Genomic DNA, 21986 nt, shown 5'->3' on the forward strand with positions numbered 1-21986 from the left:
AATATAAAACTCTGGCTTGTAGAATGTTACCATGATTTAACAGTGCTTTTGGAAAGTACTTTTTAGGTGTTAGGCATAGATAGTATTAAAGAAAGATGAGACAGAAAATAAAAAGGAAGAAGAGGATGGCATTAAAAAAAAAAAAGAAAGGAAAAATGCTTGTGTTTGACTGTGCTGAACAGTTATTGCTTATGGTAAGCAGCATAAAAAGAGGAAAGAATTTTGAAATCATACCTCTGTGTTCAAATCTTGGCTGCAAGGAGCAAGTTGCTTGACCTTCTTGAGCTTCAGTTCTTAATTTCCAAGATAGGAATAATAACTTTTATATTAAACAAGGTGATATATACCATATATTTTTGTATAGTACCTGGTACATTATGGGTACTTTTAATAAGTAGTGGCTAGAGCCATTAGCAGAATACCAGTGTTGTTTAGCATTGCTGAAATTGCTTATTTACTGATACACCAAACATTTAAAATAATTAGTTGACATTTTTTGTGTTTTGAATTTTTTGAATAATAAGTTTATGCTCAAGGAGGTTTAATTTGGGTGAAAGTTTTTTGATGTTTGATTTCTAGTCTGAATCAGCTGTTAACTCTTTTTTTAAATAGCAGCAAAGAACACATTTAAGGTAAATATTTGACATGGTTGTTATTTAAAGTAATATTTCAATCTAAGCCTTTTAGCCATGCTGCCAATTGTCAATATCCTTTAAATTTCTTATCTCAACAACTTCTCTTTAGAAATCATGTGGTAATTTCTTTTTCATTTGTTTTGATATGAAATTGCAGACTTTTGTCACTCTAAGAACTCATTAATTCTAGGAGTGTTGCTAGAATAATAGCAGTACATGATTTATTAGATTCTACTTCCATGAATCAGACCTCTTAATATAAAAGTAAAACACTATTCTGTTTTCATTATTTTAACATGCAAAGCATTATTTTACTTGTGTTTAATGAATGATCTCTAAAGTTTTGCAACTTGAAGTTTAAAATTAGTATATTGGTTTAATTTGAAACTTATTTTTAGATGAATCATCCAGATCTTCTGATACAAGTGCTTGGAATTTTAAAAAAAAGTGGTGAGTTTTACAAGTTGCTTTCCTAAAGAAAGTTCTCTAAATTTATATGCATTGTGCTGTTTATGTAGGGCTATTCAAGTTATGTATGGCTTCCCTGGTGGCTCAGATGGTAAAGCGTTTGTCTATAGTGCGGGAGACCTGGGTTCAATCCCTGGGTTGGGAAGATCCCCTGGAGAAGGAAATGGCAATCCACTCCAGGACTATTGCCTGGAGAATCCCATGGACAGAGGAGCCTGGTAGGCTACAGTCCATGGGGTCGCAAAGAGTCGGACACGACTGAGTGACTTCACTTGACTTCACTTCATTCAAGTTAAACTAAAACTGCTAGCATGTTTGAGTCATTGATTAAACACAGATATATCCATATACATACATGTATTTAATAGGTTACGAGAATATTTACATGTCGGTTAGATAAAAAGCATCATATTTAAAATCAACATATTATAAACTGTTGCCTTTTGGGTAATTTTAAAATTTTACCTTTGAATATTATGGACTGTTCTTGTGTAGAAGGAGACAGAAAACGTACAGTCATTAGATTGTTGATGAAGGAAGATTTAGGGAGAGACTTGGGGAAAAATATGTGTATGCATTGAGTAGATATGTTTTTTTCCCCACTTAAACAATATTAACCATTTATAGTACATCAACCAAATTATACCTAATAAGTTTTTCATATGTGGCCCTTCTGTCTGGATTGATTTTTATGTAAAAATGACATTCATGTAGGTAAAAATACTTTTTGAATAAAAATTGTAAAAATTACATCTTTTTCAAAGTAAATCCCAGATCATGTAGTACAGTCTGCAATACTATTCTCTTGGTTTTATTTGCTGCTTTTCTTGTTATAAAGTAAATGCTTAAGAGCTTAGAATATGAAGCCAGACTTTCCAGACTCAAATTTTAGTTGTACCACTTACAGGTTGTGTGTCCTTTGACAAATTACTGGTGTCAATGCTTCAGTTTTCTCATCTGTAAAATGGCAATAAGTTAGTATCTTTTTGATAAAAAGAGTGTTTATGAGGATGAAATGGGTTAAGTCATAGCTTAGAAAAGTACCCGGTATACAATAACTTATTAAATTTCTGCTGCCATTGTTGTTATTATTACTATTATCATCCTAAATTTTATGAATCAAAATTACCTGTCAAAAATATTTGCATTTTGACTTAGCAGACATAGCTGATTGACTTTAGCCATACCTCCTTATTGGCTCTAGTGTCAGTTCTAAACTTCTTTTTCTCTCTCTGTCTGCCCTGTCAGCTCTCCGTTATTTATCAGCTTTTTGGCCATTTTTCAAGGAAATTTTTAAGGAATTATTTTGGTTCAATTTAACCTGTGAAGGAATTTTACATTTTCTTTTGTAATAAATAGCTAACGCTCATTGTGTAAAAGCTCTAAAGCATATTATTGATAAGAGCTTTTACCTTTTTAGACTCACTGCAATTCACTGTCAAGCTGGCAAAAATATTTAAAATACGTATTTCCACTGAAATACATGGATAGTACATCTTAAGTCACATAGCATAGGTTTTCAAGATTTAGTCTGATTGATGGATTATTCCCTGCATTATATACCCTCTGTGTTCTTTGAGGACCTCTATCTTGTTATCTACAGGATTTATTTGCAAATTCTTGATTGAGCTCTTTGTATTTATTCATTGTCATATCCACCATGCATAATACAATTCCTGATATATGGCTCTTCAGCACATTTGTTTTGAATAAATTAATTCCAACAAGTACTACTAAGAGATTTTCTTTAAACTTCAAATGAGATAATGTTAATCCATCTATTTTTGTTTAGATTAGATATTTTATGGTGTGGAGCCTACCTTGGAGATGTAGAGAAAGACTTCAGAGTGGAAGTGTGCTTCACCTGTTAGTCCTTCCTTAGGAGCTTTGATTGGGCAGACTCTCCATATATTAACAGCAAATGAGGCCAATAGAGTTAGCCTTTTACTGCCATGGATAATTTAAAAGAACTATATTGTCAAAGCGTTGTAGGTTCTCATTTCGTGACTCCTGTGGAAGTTAGTCTTCAGAAGTAAGTGATGTCCTCCTCTGTTTACTATATGAAGGTTTAACAACTTTGACTAGATTGTATATGTACTTAGAAAAAACTTTTAGGGATGTTAAAACCTTTCTTTTTAAGGTAATTACAATGTTCTGATAGTACTTGGGACTCTGCCTGTTTGTGGTTTGTGATAATACAGCAGATGACATCAAGAGAGATAAGAGATTTTGTTGGGTTGATGCTCAATACAAGAACATCCATCATCTTATGGATTATCCACAGAAGCACTAAGAGTGATTTTTAGAAGGAGACTATTACATGTTTACCATAGAGTAAATAAACATTTGACAGTTGTTGACATTAGCTTAACTGTTTTATTTTTTTTTTCCTTATTAGTATTATATGTAGATGTGGAATCTGATTTTCACGCTAAAGTTCCTGTTGTGGTGTGCAAAGATCGGAAAAGGTTGGTAACAGTGAAGAGAAAGTAAAGTTTTTTGTTTTTTTTTTTTGAAATAACAGCAACCAAGTATGCAGTGAGTATTTCTAAGAGAGAACATTTTTGTTTTAGATTTCTCCTTGGATTAACTTGATTAAGCTAGTTTCTATTTATTAAAAATAGCAAGCCTACTACAAGCTTTTGAACAAGAAATTGGGTTACCAGAGAGTTAGAAATAAAACGTTCTGATGCAAAACTTTTCATTTTTTTATTCACCCAACAGTATTGAGCACTTACTATATGTTAGGTACTGCTTTGCTTTCAAACTTTTGCTTTCTTACTTTTGTTTCAAAGTAAGAAATAGTCTTTCTTCTCAAGAAGCTCACTGTCTATTAGAATTTAGTTTTTAGTTCACTGAAATTGAGGTGTCATTGGATATGACTTTCTGTTTGGATATTTATAGGACTGAGACAGCAACATACCTTTGATAAAGGAAACTAAAATAATCCTATTTGAGACCAATGTGGGAGAGATGGAAACAGTACAGAAATAATAAAGTGTTCTTTTATTGATTATTTATCATTATTTCTTGTATTTTAAGATTACTGTGCTTTCTTATTCAAAGCTAGAAGGATCTATGAAGATCTAGTTCAACTTCCTTATTTTCTAAATTTGAAAATTGAGACCTAGAGTAAGTGATTTATCCAAATTCAAATTATTCAGGGGAAAGTTAGAACTGGAATAGAAGTATTAACGATTTCTAGTGATTTTTCTACCACATTGTGTTAAATTGCCTTTGTGGCAACCTCAGTCACATTCTCCCTGTCACCAAAATGTTTCTGCTATAATTTTGTTTAAGGTATCTCTTACTTTCACTTAAATATAAGCGTTACTTGTGGATTAATAGATAAATTCTTTCTAATCTCTAATCTGGAAATAGCCTAACAATAAAATCTTAAAAGTTAGACAGTAAAAATTAGATTTAAGAAGTATAGCTAGTTCAGTATTTCATATTTTGTTTTTATTATATGCAAAGCAAAAAGAATGGACTAGGAAGATATGTTGCATTGTTTAACATTGATGTGATCAGTGTCTTTCCCCTCATATAAATCAAATTTTGATTAATCATAATGCAGCTTTTGAGATTAATTTTTCATGATTTTAAGTACTAATTACTTAAGATTATTTTTTTCTGAAGTATAAATGAACAGATAAAACATCTTTAATTTATATGGAACTTGATGGAAATGATACATAGTTTTCAGTTAGCTGTAAGTTTATTAAAATATTTGTTTTTTATTATGACTTCTTAGGTGTTAACTATGGGTACCTGGAAAGTATAGCCACAGGATTTGAAATATTCTGCTTTTTAAGGTATTAATACAGTGAACTTTGTTTCTTTTTCATTCACAGTGGTTTACTTTGTAGAGTGAGTGCAGGAAATGATATGGCATGCCTCACTACTGATTTGCTTGCTGCTCTTGGCAAAATGGAACCTGTCTTTACTCCTTTGGTGTTAGCCTTTCGCTATTGGGCTAAGGTATGTGGAACAGAAGGGAAAAGTACTTAATATTTAGATAACTAAGGCTTTTTCTTACACAAATACATAATATAAATTATAGTATTGTGGGGACAAAATAGTTATCTGTGCTGGACAGAAAGTGGTATGGCAGGTTCTGATAATGGAATGAAAATAAAGTTTCACAGGCATGTAGAGTTATTTAGAGATTTTAGATTTTTGATTATTATAGTTCATTCTCTTTTATGCCATGTAGAAATATTCTCTTATATCTAGACTTAGGTTTTCACTCTTCCTGTAAGTTAAAGTTGTAAGGTTGTAAGATATGGTTACGCAAGTTAAGATTCTTATGTTTGCATGTTTTTTTTCCAGTTTCTGTCTTAGAATATTATTCTCTTTCCTCTTAAATTGTTGATAACCTGCTGCAGTTTTTGAACGGGAAACTGCTAAGATTTAGGTATCTGAGTTTCCTAAATTAGAATTAACTTACATTATTAAAGGCTGTGATTCCCCCTCTGCTCCCCCTTTCTACCCTTGGAGGTAGCAAGGAGTGGTAATTACCAGTATCAGTCCAAATGACAAGAGAGAGAAATTTTAGCTTTTTTGTATACTGTTCGTCAGTACAGTATTCATTACTTGTTAGACTAGTGATGAGTAAATTCTCTGTCTTACACAAGGAAGATGAATTAAAGGGATAGTGGTGGAGTGATAACTTGAGAACAAAAACAGACAGAGGGTTCTTTTTAAATATTTTGCCTCAACTTTTGATTGGAGGAATCTCCCCATAGTTGGGGCAGAACCAGCTGAGTGGAACAACTTAAAAAATAAGAAACTATCAGAAGCCTACAGTTGGGGTGTCTTCATACGTAAGGCCTTTGTGTTTGTTATTCCCTTCATCTAAAATGTTCTTACCCCCACATATCCCTGGGTTAGGAAAATCCCCTGGAGAAGGGAATGGCTACCCACTCCAGTATTCTGGCCCGGAGAGTTCCATGGACAGAGGAGCCTGGCAGGTTATAGTCCATGGGGTTGCAAAGAGTGGGACACAACTGAGCAACTTTAACTTTTTCCACATATCCAGAATGGTTCACTCTCTTACTTTTTTTCAAGTTTCTCCTCAAATTTCATCTTTCCAGAGTTTCATGGCCCACCCTGTATAAAATAGCGTCACTCTCTCCGCCTTTTCCTTTTTTAATTTGTTCATATCATTTCTTACTACCTGCCATACATATATTCATGTATTGTTTATAATCTGTTTTCTTCTGTGAAATTATAAGCACTGTGAGATAGGAATTTTAGTCTGTTTCATTATTCATGGCTGGTCCCAATGCTTCTCATTTTCCTGTGCCAGCTCAGAGTAGGCATTTAATAAATATTTGTTGAATACATGAACTAGTTCTTCAGAAAGATTTTTAACCCTTGGAAGTGACTGGGAGAGGTGAACCAGTCTAAATAAAATATAAGCAAGTGGAATATATGGAAGATACCATTGTAACAAAAGCTAATATATTGTGACCATGTAGGGTTTATTTCAGGAATATAACAATAGTTTAATCTCAGGAAATCTGGTAGCATAATGTATTATAGTAACAGTTTGAAGTGGAATTAACATCATAGATGCTGATAAGGCATATTCTTCCTTAAAGAAAATTCTTAAGTAAACTAGAAATGGAACTTAATGACTATTTTCTAAAACCCCCAAACAAAACAGAAGCAAACACCATCAAAAAGGTGAATTGCTCAAGCCATCTGTGTTAAAATAAGGAATATTACAGAGATGTTCACCAATGATGTTATACATTATTTTGGAGATTTTTTAAAAAAATGCAGCAAGGAAAGAAGACAAAGTAATGAATGTAAATACTGGAAAAACAAAATGTTCTTTTTGCTAATGATATGATTGTATACCTAGAAAATTGAGGTTAAAAACTACTAGAATCTGTGATGACTAAATACAATATAAACGTATAAAAACCAGTGGCTTTTCTCTGTCATAAAAATAACCTTCTAGAATAGACATAGGGAACAATATTACCTTCATGACAGTGATAAAAATTATAAAATACTAAGGAATAAATTTAATTGGAAAGGTACAGGAAGAGAATTATTGAATGGTGAAAACAGGCTCTGAGCAAATTTATTTATTAAGAAAACATTTGTTAAATGCTTCCTGTGTGCTACATACTGTTCTTAGGTGCTGGAAACATCTAACAGGATGAACTGAGTCCTTCTGTTGTGAAGCTTACATACTTGTGGAAGAATCAGACAGTAAACAAATATTTAACACAATATGTGGTAGAATTTAGTGCCATTAAAATGAGATGGTGTGTTAAGAGTGTGACATTTCATTGGATGGCAGGGAAGTCTCTTTGAGGATGTGATATATAAACTCAGACCAGCGTAACTAGCCACTTGAACATCTGAGGGAGTAGCATCCAAGGGATAGCTCATACAAAGTCTTGAAGGTAAGAATGGATTCTTGAGAAGCAAAACAAGGCAAGAGTGGCTGGAGTGAAGCGAGTAAGAGTGAAAGTTGTAGTGGATGAGGTTAGGCAGATACTTGTAGTGGTAAGGAATTTGTATTTTAATTGCAGTGGGAAGGCATAGGATGAGTTTTGTAAGCAGTGTGTGACTTGATGTGATTTATGTTTGGAGAAGGTCTTTCTGGGGTAAAGAGTAGTAATGGGGAACCAATTGAACAGGATTTTGTGGTAGATTAGCTGGAGAGGATAATGACCTGTGTTGGTTCCATCACTTCATGGCAAATAGATGGGGAAACGATGGAAACAGTGACAAACTTTATTTTGGGGGGCTCCAAAATCACTGCAGATGGTGACTGCAGCCATGGAATTAAAAGACGCTTTCTCCTTGGAAGAAAAGTTATGATCAACCTAGACAGCATATTAAAAAGCAGAGACATTTCTTTGCCAACAAAGGTCTGTCTAGTCAAAGCTTTGGTTTTTCCATTAGTCATGTATGGATGTGAGAGTTGGACTATAAAGAAAGCTGAGCACCGAAGAATTGATGCTTTTGAACTGCGGTGTTGGAGAATACTCTTGAGAGTCCTTTGGACTGCAAGGAGATCCAACCAGTCCATCCTAAGAGAGATCAGTTCTGAATATTCATTGAAAGGACTGATGCTGAAGCTGAAACTGTAGTACTTTGGCCACCTGATGCAAAGAACTGACTCATTTGAAAAGACCCTGATGCTGGGAAAGATTGAAGGTGGGAGAAGGGGATGACAAAGGATGAGATGGTTGGATGGCATCTCCGACTCAATGGACATGAGTTTGAGTAAGCTCCGGGAGTTGGTGATGGACAGGGGAGCCTGGCATGCTGCAGTCCATGGGGTCGCAAAGAGTCACACACGACTGAGCGACTGAACTGAACTGAACTGAGACAGATTTGGGATAACTTTTATTAGTAGGACTGGCAGCGGTGAAGGACGTTAAGAATTAAGGGAAATGCTGAGTGATGACAACTGCTAAATTTTTGGAAAATGGAAAGATACTAAGTTTTTGGATAGAGAGATGGTATCCCTGAAATGTAAAATCTTCTTAAATTAATTTTCGAGTGTACAGCAGTTTAAATTAGAATCACCAAGAATTTTTAAAAAAATTATAAGATAATACTTTAACTTAGTATGGAAGAATAAATGTTTGAGAGTAGCCAAAATAATTCAGAAAAAGAAAACTAGTGGAAGAAGATGTACTTTACCTTATAAAACTGCTTTAGTCAAGTATATACCATTGGCATAGGGATAGACAAATAGATCTCTGGAGCAGAATAGAAAGCCCAGAAGTAAATCCTAGTGTAAATTAAAGTTTAGTCTATGAAAAAATAAAATATTTCAGTGAGAAAACAATGGTTTATTTAATAAATGGTGCTGTCACAACGTATCTTTCTTAAAGAAAATAATGTTGGACCTTAGCACACTGCAAAAATAAATTCCACTTAAATGAAAATTCAGAATTTTAGAAGAAAATTTAAGAGTATATGTATATAACCTGTGGATTAGAGAAATCTTTTCACCATGGTAGGAAACCTAGAAGCTATAAGCATCTTTAACTACATAAACATTAGTATATTTTATAGGATAAAAGTACCATAAATAATGCCAGAGCAGATTAGGAAAAATAACATTTTTCAAATGTATATAACATATATAAAGGGTTATTATCTATAATGTAAAAAGAACACATACAAATTGATACGTATTGTTGAAAACAGAAAAATTGGCAAAAGACTTAATAGTTCAGAAAAGAGCAAATTCAAATCGTTAGTAAATACATGAAAATTTGCATAACCTAGTAGGATCAAGGAAATGCAAATTGAAGTAATTATTAGATATTACATCTCACCCATCCTGTTGACAAATTTTTAAAAAACTGATAACACCTATACACCTGAAACTAACACAACTTTGTAATTCAACTATATTTTAATTAAAAAAAAAAACAGCAACTGGTAACACCTAGTGTTGGAAACCATGTGTATACATTCTTGTTACAGATGAAAAGAGGAAATTTTACACTGATTCTGGAAAACAGTATTATAATATCTATTAGAATTTAAATATATCACATTTTAAAATCCAGCAAACACTTCCCTGGTAATATAGTGCATAGAAATGAGCACCAGCACTCAGGAAAATGTAGAAGGATAAATACTACAGTAGTGTTTAAAAGTGGCAAAAACTGGGAACAAATGTAAAAATCCTTGGGTGGGGAACTATTGAATAACCATCCAGACCATAGTCTATAATTTAATCATTTAAAAGGATACATTAGACATATGCTAATTGACTAAGGAGCTTCCCAGGTGGCTCGGTGAAGAATCTGCCTGCCAACACAGGAGACGTAGGAGACACAGTTCTATCCCTGGGTTGGGAATATCCTCTGGAGGAGAAAATGGCAACCCACTCCAGTATTCTTGCCTGGAAAATCTCATGAACAGAGAAGCCTGAAAGGCTATATTCCATAGGGTCTCTCTCACAAAGAGCTGAACATGACTTAGTAACTGAGCACACAATCGACTAACAGGAACTTTCTTGGTGCATTGTTAAGGAAGAATTATAATATACAGAGATATATCTGTAATACACAATTTTAGTAAAACAGTGACAAAAAAGATAAAATCCTCCCTGTATTTATATAGAAAATTGGAATATATATATATTTGTGTATGGTTGAGTATAGAAAAAGGCATGGAAGAGTACATAGAAGATTGTTAACATTGAGACAGAAGTGGGAAATATGAAAATAATATTTTTTAAAGATGTCCACAGTAAAAGCACTATGGGTGATATGATTCCATTCAACTAAAAAATATATGTCTTCATATGCGCTAAGGAAATGAGTTGATACCAATTTATAAATCAGGGTGGTGTGATTTCAAGTAATTCCTTGTATTTTTCATTATTTGAACTTTTAACGATGATTGTGGAAGGAAATAAAAGCTACTTTTATTTTGAGGGGAACAGAAAGAAAGTTAAATGGTGGTTCTTTTTTCCCCTCTTCATTTTGCAGTTGTGCTATATTGACTCCCAAACTGATGGTGGAATCCCTTCTTACTGTTTTGCTTTAATGGTGATGTTTTTTCTACAACAAAGAAAACCCCCTCTTCTTCCTTGCTTACTTGGAAGTTGGGTAAGCATGAGTTTGTAACATGTATGTGTATGTATATATGTATGTATGTATGTAGTTTGCTCTTGCAGAGTACTCTGTTCATACATTTAAAGCTGGATTTCTGGTTTGTCTGTTTGTTCATCTTGTTTTTTTCTTTTAATAATTTTTTCACTACCTATCTGGAATGCCTTTTTATATAGATTGAAGGCTTTGACCCAAAAAGAATGGATGACTTTCAGCTGAAGGGCATAGTAGAAGAGAAGTTTGTGAAGTGGGAATATAATTCAAGTAGTGCAACTGAGAGAAACTCAATTGCTGAGGAAAACAAAGCTAAGGCAGACCAACCAAAAGATGATACCAAGAAGACAGAAACAACTAACCAAAGTAATGCCAGGAAGGAAAAATATGGCAAAGTAAGCTTATTTTGTTTTTGCTTTTGGCTTTTCTATCTGTAGAATTTTTGATACCTTTGATTAAAGCTATTTTAATAGTAGATTGACTGACCTTAAGTAAGCCTCTTGGCCTCATATTCCTCATCTGTAAAGTGAGGGGTTGATCTGGTTTAGTTTTTCAGTACCAATATTCTTTAATGAATTCATACCTCATTTTGAAAGACTTGTATTATTTGAATCATATCAAGGTAATTCTTTGTATCCTTTTCATTTAGATAGAAAAATTTTCCTTTAGAGATGGGCTGTGACCAAAGCTTTAGTATATGACTATACTGATTATGTTGCCAGATTGGTGGATAATGAAGACCTTATGCTTCTTTAGAGGGTGGCTTGCTTATTTAATCATTCAGCATTCATTTATTAAGGACCAGCTATGTGCCTGGCATTATCTTGAGCGCTAGATAACCCAAGATGAATATTCATGGATGATTATGTCCTCTAAAAGTGTGTAGTCTTCTGAAGCAGACAGACATGTTATTACAAAAATTACATTACAGATATCATTGCTCTAGCTATACTGAATTATATGTAGTTCTATAAACTCATATTCAAGTCTTCTACTTTCCTAGACTACCTTCTACCCTTTCCTCAAACCATCAGTACTCCAGCTAATGATTTTGCTTATTCTCTAAGAAAACTGAGGCAGTGAAAAGAGAACTTCCATTCCTACCACTAGCTCCCACTCTCTGTACCCACATATTCTGCCTTGCTGCCTGCTTTCATAAAGGAACTTCCCCTGTTGTTGTCTGAAGTCATTTTCTCAACTTGTGTATTTTGTCTCATCTTTTCTTGTCTATTTTAGAACATTGCCCTAGCAATTCTATCCTAGGTTACCAATTTTTCATTCTCGATTGATCATACATGCTTTTATTTCTCCCACTTGAAAGAAAAATCTTGCTACCACTTCCCTTCCCAGCTATTTTCTTGCTCCCTTTTGAAGAAAACCTTCTTGAAAGAATTGTTTGTGTATACTATTTCCCAGTTTCTCTGTCTCCTCGTAATTCAGTCTACTCAGGCTTTGATCCCCATCAATCTACCAAAACTTATATCATCAGTGTCCTCTGCATGGCTAAATCCAATAGTTATTTCTTAATTTTTATCTTTTTTTATTTGTCAGCAGCATTTGCCAGTTGATCATTTCCTTCTCTAAAAAATTTCTTAACTTGGCTTTCAGAATACCACACCCATGACTGGTTATTCCTCCTCAGTCTCTTTGTTGGTTCCTCCTTTCCTCTCCAATCACTTTAATGTTCTTGATCCCCCTTTTTTATGTGTCTACACTCCCTTGATGATCTCATCCAATCCCGTGGATTACTTCTCTCTTTCATACCCCATCCAAAGTCTATCAGGAAATCCTGTCATCTCTACTTCAAAATAAATCCACAGTTTGGCCACCTCCCCTGTTACCATCCTAATCCTAGCCATATGATCTTTGGCCTGGATTACTACCACAACCTCATAAGTTTCCTTGAATTTACCCTTCCTTCCCCATTTTATAGTCTGTTCTCAACACAACAGTCAGAATTGTTCTTCTAAAACTTAAGTCAGATCATGCCCTTCTCCTTCCCCACCCTCCAGTTACCCCTCATTTAATTTAGAATAAAGGCCAAAGAGTGCTTACTGATGAGCTCTGTTTCCTTCTGTCTCTGCCACACTAGTTTTCTTTTTAAAACTGTTTACACTCCTACTTTATCCTGCTTTAGTGTGTTTGCTCTGTTTCCTGTTCTTAGAATACTTTTTCTTCTTTTTCAAATCAAACCTTTTCAACAAGTCCTATCCTGACCACTGTATTTTAACACTGAAATCTCCTGCTTCCATATCCCATCTCCTTTACTAAACATACTCAACTTTTTCTTATTTCCACAACAATTTTCTTCTTCTAATTTACTGTGTAATTTACGTATTAAGTTTGTTGTTTATTATCTTCTAGTTTACTCTAGATTGTAAACTCCATTAAGGCAAAAAACTTTGGTTTTTTTTTTTCATGGGTATATCCCCAGTGCATGGCACATAGTAGGCACTCAATGAATAGTTGTAGAATGGAATGAGTGAATGACTGTTTTATGCTTTTTTATACCTTAGTGGTCACTTTTAGTCAGCATTCATCTAGCTAATTCCTTCAGAATTTAGATACTACCTTTTCTGTTAAGACCCCTCTGATTTAGAGGTCCATTTTAACTTACAGCCTTTACTGTAAATGTTAAAAGGTCTCTTCCACTCCTAATGGTCTGTGAAAGAGGACCTCATCTTGTTTGAGTGGCACTATGCAGTAATGATAAGCAGCATGGACCCACGTGGTCCTGAGTCACATCCAACTTCATAGTTGTTGAATTAGTTATTTATGTGTAGCACTTAGAAGAGTGAGTGATGCATGGTTTACATGGCAGCTCCTGTTTTTTTTTTTTTTTTTTTCCTTTTATCCGCAGCACAGTGCTATGGATTTAGTGGGTTCTAAAATGTTTGTTGAATGAAGGAATTAGCTTTTGAAAACCCTGGGCCTTTACATAGATTTTATAAGTAATTGCTATAATGGAAGCGTTATAGTAGTTATACAGTGGTTAGCAACCTTGGTTGCACAGGAGAATCACTTAGAAAGGAAGCTTTAAAAATCTCTGTCCATTAAGTCATAGTCTTGGAAAGGGTATGGGAGATGGGAATGGGGTCAAACTAAAATTAGTGAATTTTAGTGCTCTCAGTGTGATTCTAATGTGCAGCCAAGGTTGAGAATCACTGGTTTAGTGGAAAGAACACAAAATTCTAGGAGTTAGTAATCTGGGACACTGTGTTCCCAGCTGTGCCACAAATTGCTTTTTGGCAACTAACCCCTTTATGCCTCAGTTTTTGAAAAGGTGATCCATCTCTAAGGCCTTTTTAAATTGAAAATTAAGTGATTCTATAGTTTTGTGAAGCTTAAAGGTATTTTTTCTTTTCTAGTCTCCTTTAACATTGGAAACACCAAATCGGGTGTCCCTGGGACAGTTATGGTTAGAGCTGCTAAAATTTTACACACTGGATTTTGCTTTGGAGGAATATGTCATATGTGTACGAATAAAAGATATTTTAACAAGAGAAAACAAAAACTGGCCTAAAAGGCGGATAGCCATTGAAGGTGAGATGATATGTTATATTTCATTTGGAGAATTTTTGTGTGTGTGTGCTACTCATTATCTATTTCTTTTTTAAAAATTAATTTATTTGTTTTTGGCTGTGCTAGGTCTTCATTGCTATGCACAGGCTTTGTCTAGTTGTGGCGAGTGGGGGCTGCTCTTTGTTGTGATGCGAAGCTGTGGCTTTTCTTGTTGGGGAGCATGGGGTCTAGGCATGCAGGCTTCAGTACTTGCAACTCATGGGCTCTTGGAACACTGGCTCAGTAGTTGTGATGCTGGGACTTAGTTGCTCCACAGCATGTGGAATCTTCCTGGACCAGGGATTGAACGCATGTCCCCTACCTTGGCAGATGAATTCTTAACCACTAGACAATCAGGGAAGCCCCCTCCTCATCTGTTTCTAAAATAGTATTATATATAAATTTTACCCTTTCACTTTGTAGCACTATATGCCACCAGGTTGTCAGTAAATATTTTGGATAAATTCTTTATTAAGTCCATGATAGCTTAATAGGATTAATGCTTATTTGAAAGTTTCCAGTCTGTAAATATTATAATGGCTAGGGTTATTAGCTTATTTACATGCCTTTATTTTTAATTGTAAAAAATTTCAAAATATAGAAAAATAGAATAGCTATATAAATAAATAAGATAGCTTTGAATATATTTGTGCCATAAAATTATGTTAAATTTTAAAACTCAGTTTTTCATTGTCTTGTAAAGTACATCTGTTAAATGTGGCTAAGCTAAAGGAAAAAAGAACAATTGATATTGACAAATAAGCTTTCATATGAAATCTCAAGAACATTAAGATAGAAATTAATAGTAAATATTGAAGAATAGTAAAGAATATTAATAATATGGCTTCCAAATTCTTAATAAAAAAATTTAAATTCTACAACATTTTGCTCATCTTTTATAGATAGGAAATTGAATTTCTGTCATCATTTTATTATTAGTCTGTTTAGACTGCACATTCTTCTGTTCCCTTCATCCTCTGTATGCCTTCTCTATTGTCAGTTGGACCTGTAGATATTCTCATGCACTCACATCTTTTACTCTCTTGAGATCTGAAGTCTGCAACCATCATAATTTCTCTGCCTTTTTTTCCCCTAGAAAAGGGAAAGAGGCTAGGTAAAGCTTTTTAAAGCCTATGGATTTAGATAACAGTAAAAAGAAAAGTAACAGATGCCCCAATCTTAATATTATGAAGCCTGGCCTATTATTAATTCTTTTACTTAATGATCTTCAGTAGTGGAGAAAATGTGTATTGTCTTTTGGGTGGCATCATTCTTTTTTCCTGGGGCATATTTTTATTAAGGCTTATAAAATCCAAACACCCATAAACATTTTGAGAATTCTGTTCTATGCTCCTAGTAATGAGGATTCAGTTGTCACAAGCATTTTCAGCATAGACATTTTAGACTGGATCAGAATTGAAATTTTGGTTTAATCTTTACTTTTAGGTTTCTTTCTATTATTTCTCTTTCTTTCTGTCTTTAATTTTCTGATTATTACTGAAGTTAATCTTAAAATATAACTTGAATCCTTGAGTGTTTTAGGTTGTATATTATTTGTTTAAATTGCAAGGAGTATATAACTAAAGAATACTATGACAAGAGATGAAAATTATTAATAAAATAGGTCCCAGAGCTTGAAAAATTTCACTCTAAGACTGTACAGTGAAACATGTTAGCATAGCCTTTTCTACCAATTTCATCACTGCAATTTTGTAATTACTAAGTTGGCCTCCTCAGCCATTCTGTCATTAATTACCTTATTTTATTCTTTTCTCCCTCTTTTTTTTAAGTTTTTTATTTTATGATAGAAACAGAAGAAAGACACTGCTTTTTCATTTCCAGTTAGCAGGAACTCTCACTGGGAGTGGGGAAACGTACTCTGCTGACAATGTAGCTGTTCGTATAAGCTTGGAAATGGAGTTTGTTAGTAAATACTTAGCTACTGACCATTTTCTTTTTTACTAGATCCATTTTCAATCAAGAGGAATGTTGCACGGAGCTTGAACAGCCAGCTTGTCTATGAATATGTTGTAGAGAGATTCAGGGCAGCTTATCGTTACTTTGCCTGTCCTCAGAAGAAGGGTGGAAATAAATCTACAGTGGATTCCATGAAAAAAGAGAAGGGGAAAATAAGCAATAAGAAACCAGTGAAGACTGAAACTGTGGCATCCAGTTGTTGCAGTCTACTTGGGGAAAGCACAGAAAAAGTAAATGCAGGAAAAGGTCAACCTGATAAATACAATGAAATGGAATGTACATCACAGCGATGTATTACTGAAGCTGATAATTTGTTGGTAAATGATCTAGATTTGGCTAAACGTGGACAGGAATCTTCATCTCTTTCTACCAGTGAAAACAGTGAATTAGAGCCCAGATCAATTAAAAATCAAGATGTTTTAGCACCCTCAGAAACTTGTTTTAAAAAGGATTTCAGCCAGTATAATTGCATTGATTATAAATCCCCTGAACCAGATGAATCTTCTGGTACAGACTGTAGGTCAGATTTAGAAACAAAAAGTTCACATCAGATTGTGTGCACTGACACATCTGCTACCTCTTGCAACTGCAAAGCTACAGAAGATGCTTCTGACCCTAATGATGATGAGAACCACCCCATCCAGGAATTATATTATGTGTTTGATAAGTTTATTTTAACCTCTGGCAAGGTAGGATACAGTTTTTAAACATTCTGTAAGATTTTGTGGTTGTTGTATGACTCTGTATTTAATGGTTTTTAGATTCAGAAGTGTAAAAATAGCTTCTGTGATGTTAGACTGCTTTTGGAATGGTATTGTGGTGTGTGTGTGTGTATATATATATATATATATATATATATATATTTTTTTTTTTTTACTTTTTGTGTATTTGCCTTATAAGAATGTACATGAAACCCTGAAAAGCACTCTTTTTCTGGTTGGTGTGCTTAACTTTTTCATATATGAAAGGATTTGTTACAAAAGTGAGTTTGGTAAAGGCAGCATATATTTTAAGTTTTGTTGCTTTTTTATAGGTGTGATTATATTTCCTTCTACAAAGGAGAACACAGTGTAAACTTTAATAGTATTTTAAAGTTTTTGATGAAGCTTAGGAGCTGTTATATAAACTTAACTAAAGATAGTTGAGTTAAAACTATGTAAGGTCAGGAACCAAAAAAAAAAAAAAGAAAAAATTCAGAACCTGTGTCTGCCACTGAGCTTCTCTTTGGATTTTGGCACTTTTCTCATGAGTCTTTAACTTTTCTACTTTTAAAGTGGAATAGTCTGAACTTTAACTTGATGAATTACAGAAAATAAGCTACTTTGTAACAGAAAATAATTACTTTGTGAATAAAATTTTAGCTAAGTTTTACATTGCCTCAAGTACAGGGTATGTAACTGAACATATTATCAGCGCCTCGTATGAAAAAATGATTATATAGATAATGTATAAATCAAATAGAATACCAAAAAACCCTGAAAAGTCATCAAGTTTTATTGTTTGATCAATAATTATTTATTAACAAGCTTAAAAAATTTTACCCTAATTACTAAAATGTGTATTTTCATCCTTTTTAAGGGTACTCTGTCCCATTTTGTTTAGGTGTAGTATTTAGGGCATGTTGCTGCTGCTGCTGCTAAGTCTCTTCAGTCGTGTCCGACTCTGTGCGACCCCATAGACGGCAGCCCACCAGGCTCCCCCGTCCCTGGGATTCTCCAGGCAGGAGTACTGGAGTGGGTTGCCATTTCCTTCTCCAATGCATGAAAGTGAAAAGTGAAAGTGAAGTCGCTCAGTCATGTCTGACTCTTAGCAACCCCATGGACTGTAGTCTACCAGGCTCCTCTGTCCGTGGGATTTTCCAGGCGAGAGTACTGGAGTGGGGTGCCATTATAATGGACTGTTAAAAAGATGAAATAAATGGCAGATTTTTAGAAGAGCCTCTTAATAATATAACTGCAGCTTACATTTCTTATACTTTTTTTTTCCTGGAAACTTATCTTAGGGTAACTGTTTCTCCAATTTTATTTCTCTCTGTATTTATCTGTAACATATTTCTAGAATTTTCTGGTAAATATGTCATTTTTATAAAGGTTTTTAAGCTGATAATGGCACCCCACTCCAGTACTCTTGCCTGGAAAATCCCATGGACGGAGGAGCCTGGTAGGCTGCAGTCCATGGGGTCGCTAGAGTCAGACACGACTGAGCGACTTCACTTTCACTTCTCACTTTCATGCATTGGAGAAGGAAATGGCAACCCACTCCAGTGTTCTTGCCTTGAGAATCCCCGGGACGGGGCAGCCTGGTGGGCTGCCGTCTATGGGGTCACACACAGTCGGACACGACTGAAGCGACTTAGCAGAGCAGCAGATAGCAGCAGGAGCACAGTATTCTCACAAATACAAATTTCTGTGTATATTTGGCTAGGTAACTGTCCAGACTAATCCTGGAGAAAGAAGCTAAGTTCCTAAGCATATTATAATAAAGCAAAGAGTAGTGCTCTTCCTTAATCATATATTTTTTTTTTCTCCAAGCTTGAATTTTTACTGTTTTGGTTCCCTGTCTGGTAGTCCATTGGAATATATTTGAAAATGGTATTGACAGGGTTTGAAAGTTAAGTTTGTGATTATTGCCTAAGAATTGTTTCTTGTATATAGTTACTTTTAGTGTTCAGCCCTTTAGTTTGTTTTCTTGAGTACCATGTTAATGTAATAAATTGAACCAACTAGTCTAGGTTCTATAATTAATTGACTCTAAAGACAGAAAATGTTTAGAGTGAAATGAAAGTTACCACTTGAACTTTCTTTATAATCTAGTTTGTTAAGGACCTTAATAGATTAAAATGGGATGCATACATTTCATTTTGGGAGCTGATCAAACTCTTTGAAATAACCTGTTGCTTTTGTGTCTCCTGCTATTTCCTTTATCCTTCATTTTCAGGTAAATCTAATCCTTGGTAATATCATTTTAGTGAAGAAGAAAATGTTGGCTCAAAGTATGTTTATTTACATTTAATACTGAATTTCAGTAATATGCTTTTTTTTTTTTTAACCTCTTGAAAGTGCAGGCTTTCAGACTGAGTTACTAGTTTCTTTTTGTACTACTTTGTAAGTGATTATGAAGTCCCTCAATAGCTTGTTTGATTATTAGATTTTTTTTTTAACCTTTGTATAGCCGCCAACAATAGTATGCAGCATCTGCAAAAAGGATGGCCATTCAAAAAATGATTGCCCAGAGGATTTCAGGAAAATTGATTTAAAACCTCTACCACCAATGACAAATCGATTTCGGGATATACTTGATTTAGTATGTAAAAGATGTTTTGGTAAGTCTTTTATTATTAGAGCTACTGAGACTAGATTTTTTTTTAATTTTGGTATTTATTTATTTTTTTACTTGAAAATAGTTTGCTAACATTTTGTTTGAGTAGAGCTTCTAAATAGTTTAGACACCCAACACATATATTTATTAACTGCCTACTCAATGCCAAAGGGAATGCAGAGTCCATAGTGTTGCTTTTAAGGAGCCTTAGACTCTAGATTTGTGCTTCTAGTTTGATGGTCACTAGATATATGTGGCTATTTCAGTTCAGTTCAGTCGCTCAGTTGTGTCTGACTCTTTCAACCCCATGAACCATAGCAAGCTAGGCCTCCCTGTCCATCACCAACTCCCAGAGTCCACCCAAACCCATGTCCATCGAGTCGGTGACACCATCCAACCATCTCATCCTCTGTCATCCCCTTCTCCTCCTGCCCTCAGTCTTTCCCAGTATCAGGGTCTTTTCACATGAGTCAGCTCTTCACATCAGGTGGCCAAAGTATTGGAGTTTCAGCTTCAACATCAGTCCTTCCAGTGAACACCCAGGACGGATCTTCTTTAGGATGGACTGGTTGGATCTCCTTGCAGTCCAAGGGACTCTCAAGAGTCTTCTCCAACACCATAGTTCAAAAGCATCAATTCTTCGGCGCTCAGCTTTCTTCACAGTCCAACTCTCACATCCATACATGACCACTGGAAAAACCATAGCCTTGACTAGATGGACCTTTGTTGGCAAAGTAATGTCTCTGTTTTTTTAATATGCTATCTAGGTTGGTCATAACTTTCTTTCCAAGGAGTAAGCGTCTTTTAATTTCATGGCTGCAGTCACCATCTGCAGTGATTTTGGAGCCCAGAAAAATAAAATCAGCCACTGTTTCCCCATCTACTTGCCATGAAGTGATGGGACCGGATGCCATGATCTTAGTTTTCTGAATGTTGAGCTTTAAGCTAACTTTTTCACTCTCCTCTTTGACTTTCATCAAGAGGCTCTTTAATTCTTCACTTTCTACCATAAGGGTGGTGTCCTCCGCATATCTGAGGTTATTGATAATTCTCCCGACCATCTTGATTCCGACTTGTGTTTCCTCCAGCCCAGTGTTTCTCATGATGTACTCTGCATATAAGTTAAATAAGCAGGGTGACAATATACAGCCTTGACGAACTCCTTTTCCTATTTGGAACCAGTCTGTTGTTCCATGTCCAGTTCTAACTGTTGCTTCCTGACCTGCATACACGTTTCTCAAGAGGCAGATCAGGTGGTCTGACATTCCCATCTCTTTGAGAATTTTCCACAGTTTGTGGTGATCCACACAGTCAAAGGCTTTGACATAGTCAATAAAGCAGAAATAGATGTCTTTCTGGAACCCTTGCTTTTTCGATGATCCAGCGGATGTTGGCAATTTGATCTCTGGTTCCTCTGCCTTTTCTAAAACCAGCTTGATCATCTGGAAGTTCATGGTTCACGTATTGCTGAAGCCTGGCTTGGAGAATTTTCAGCATTACTTTACTAGAGTGTGAGATGAGTGCAATTGTGCAGTAGTTTGAGCATTCTTTGGCATTGCCTTTCTTTGGGATTGGAATGAAAACTGCCCTTTTCCAGTCCTGTGGCCACTGCTGAGTTTTCCAAATTTGCTGGCATATGGAGTGCAGTACTTTAACAGCATCATCTTCCAAGATTTGAAATAGCTCAATTGGAATTTCATCACCTCCACTAACTTTGTTCATAGTGATGCTTTCTAAGGCCCACTTGACATCACATTTCAGGATGTCTGGCTCTAGGTGAGTGATCACACCATCGTGATTATCTTGGTCGTGAACGTCTTTTTTGTACAGTTCTTCTGTGTATTCTTGCCATCTCTTCTTAATGTCTTCTGCTTCTGTTAGGTCCCTACCATTTCTGTCCTTTATTGTGCCCATCTTTGCATGAAATGTTCCCTTGGTATCTCTAATTTTCTTGAAGAGATCTCTGCTGCTGCTGCTGCTGCTGCTAAGTCGCTTCAGTCGTGTCCAACTCTGTGCGACCCCATAGATGGCAGCCCACCAGGCTCCCCCGTCCCTGGCATTCTCCAGGCAAGAACACTGGAGTGGGTTACCATTTCCTTCTCCAATGCATGCAAGTGAAAAGTGAAAGTGAAGTCGCTCAGTCGTGTCTGACTTTTAGCAACCCCATGGACTGCAGCCTACCAGGCTCCTCCATCCATGGGATTTTCCAGGCAAGAGTACTGGAGTGGGGTGCCATAGCCTTCTCCGATAGTCTTTCCCATTCTATTGTTTTCCTCTGTTTCTTTGCATTGATCCCTGAGGAAGGCTTTCTTATCTCTCCTTGCTGTTCTTTGGAGCTCTGCATTCAAATGGGTATATCTTTCCTTTGCTCCTTTGCTTTTCGCTTCCCTTCTTTTCACAGCTATTTGTGGCTGTTTAAATT

The 21986-nt window shown here is 35.2% G+C and overlaps 1 protein-coding gene across 9 annotated transcripts in view; it reads left to right on the top strand.

The window, feature by feature from the left end:
- TUT4 (terminal uridylyl transferase 4) overlaps positions 1-21986 on the top strand; it is a 131388-nt gene that overhangs the window by 65436 nt on the left and 43966 nt on the right. For all 9 annotated transcript variants that reach the window (XM_070368054.1, XM_070368051.1, XM_070368050.1 and 6 more), the window contains 8 exons: positions 1034-1085; positions 3502-3571; positions 4958-5084; positions 10592-10711; positions 10891-11103; positions 14077-14251; positions 16235-16935; positions 19418-19568. In XM_070368054.1, the coding sequence (XP_070224155.1) occupies positions 1034-1085; positions 3502-3571; positions 4958-5084; positions 10592-10711; positions 10891-11103; positions 14077-14251; positions 16235-16935; positions 19418-19568 (1609 nt within the window). The remainder of the gene's footprint in view (positions 1-1033; positions 1086-3501; positions 3572-4957; positions 5085-10591; positions 10712-10890; positions 11104-14076; positions 14252-16234; positions 16936-19417; positions 19569-21986) is intronic.

The sequence above is a fragment of the Bos mutus genome, chromosome 3 (assembly GCF_027580195.1).
Source record: "Bos mutus isolate GX-2022 chromosome 3, NWIPB_WYAK_1.1, whole genome shotgun sequence".
Taxonomy (NCBI): domain Eukaryota; kingdom Metazoa; phylum Chordata; class Mammalia; order Artiodactyla; family Bovidae; genus Bos; species Bos mutus.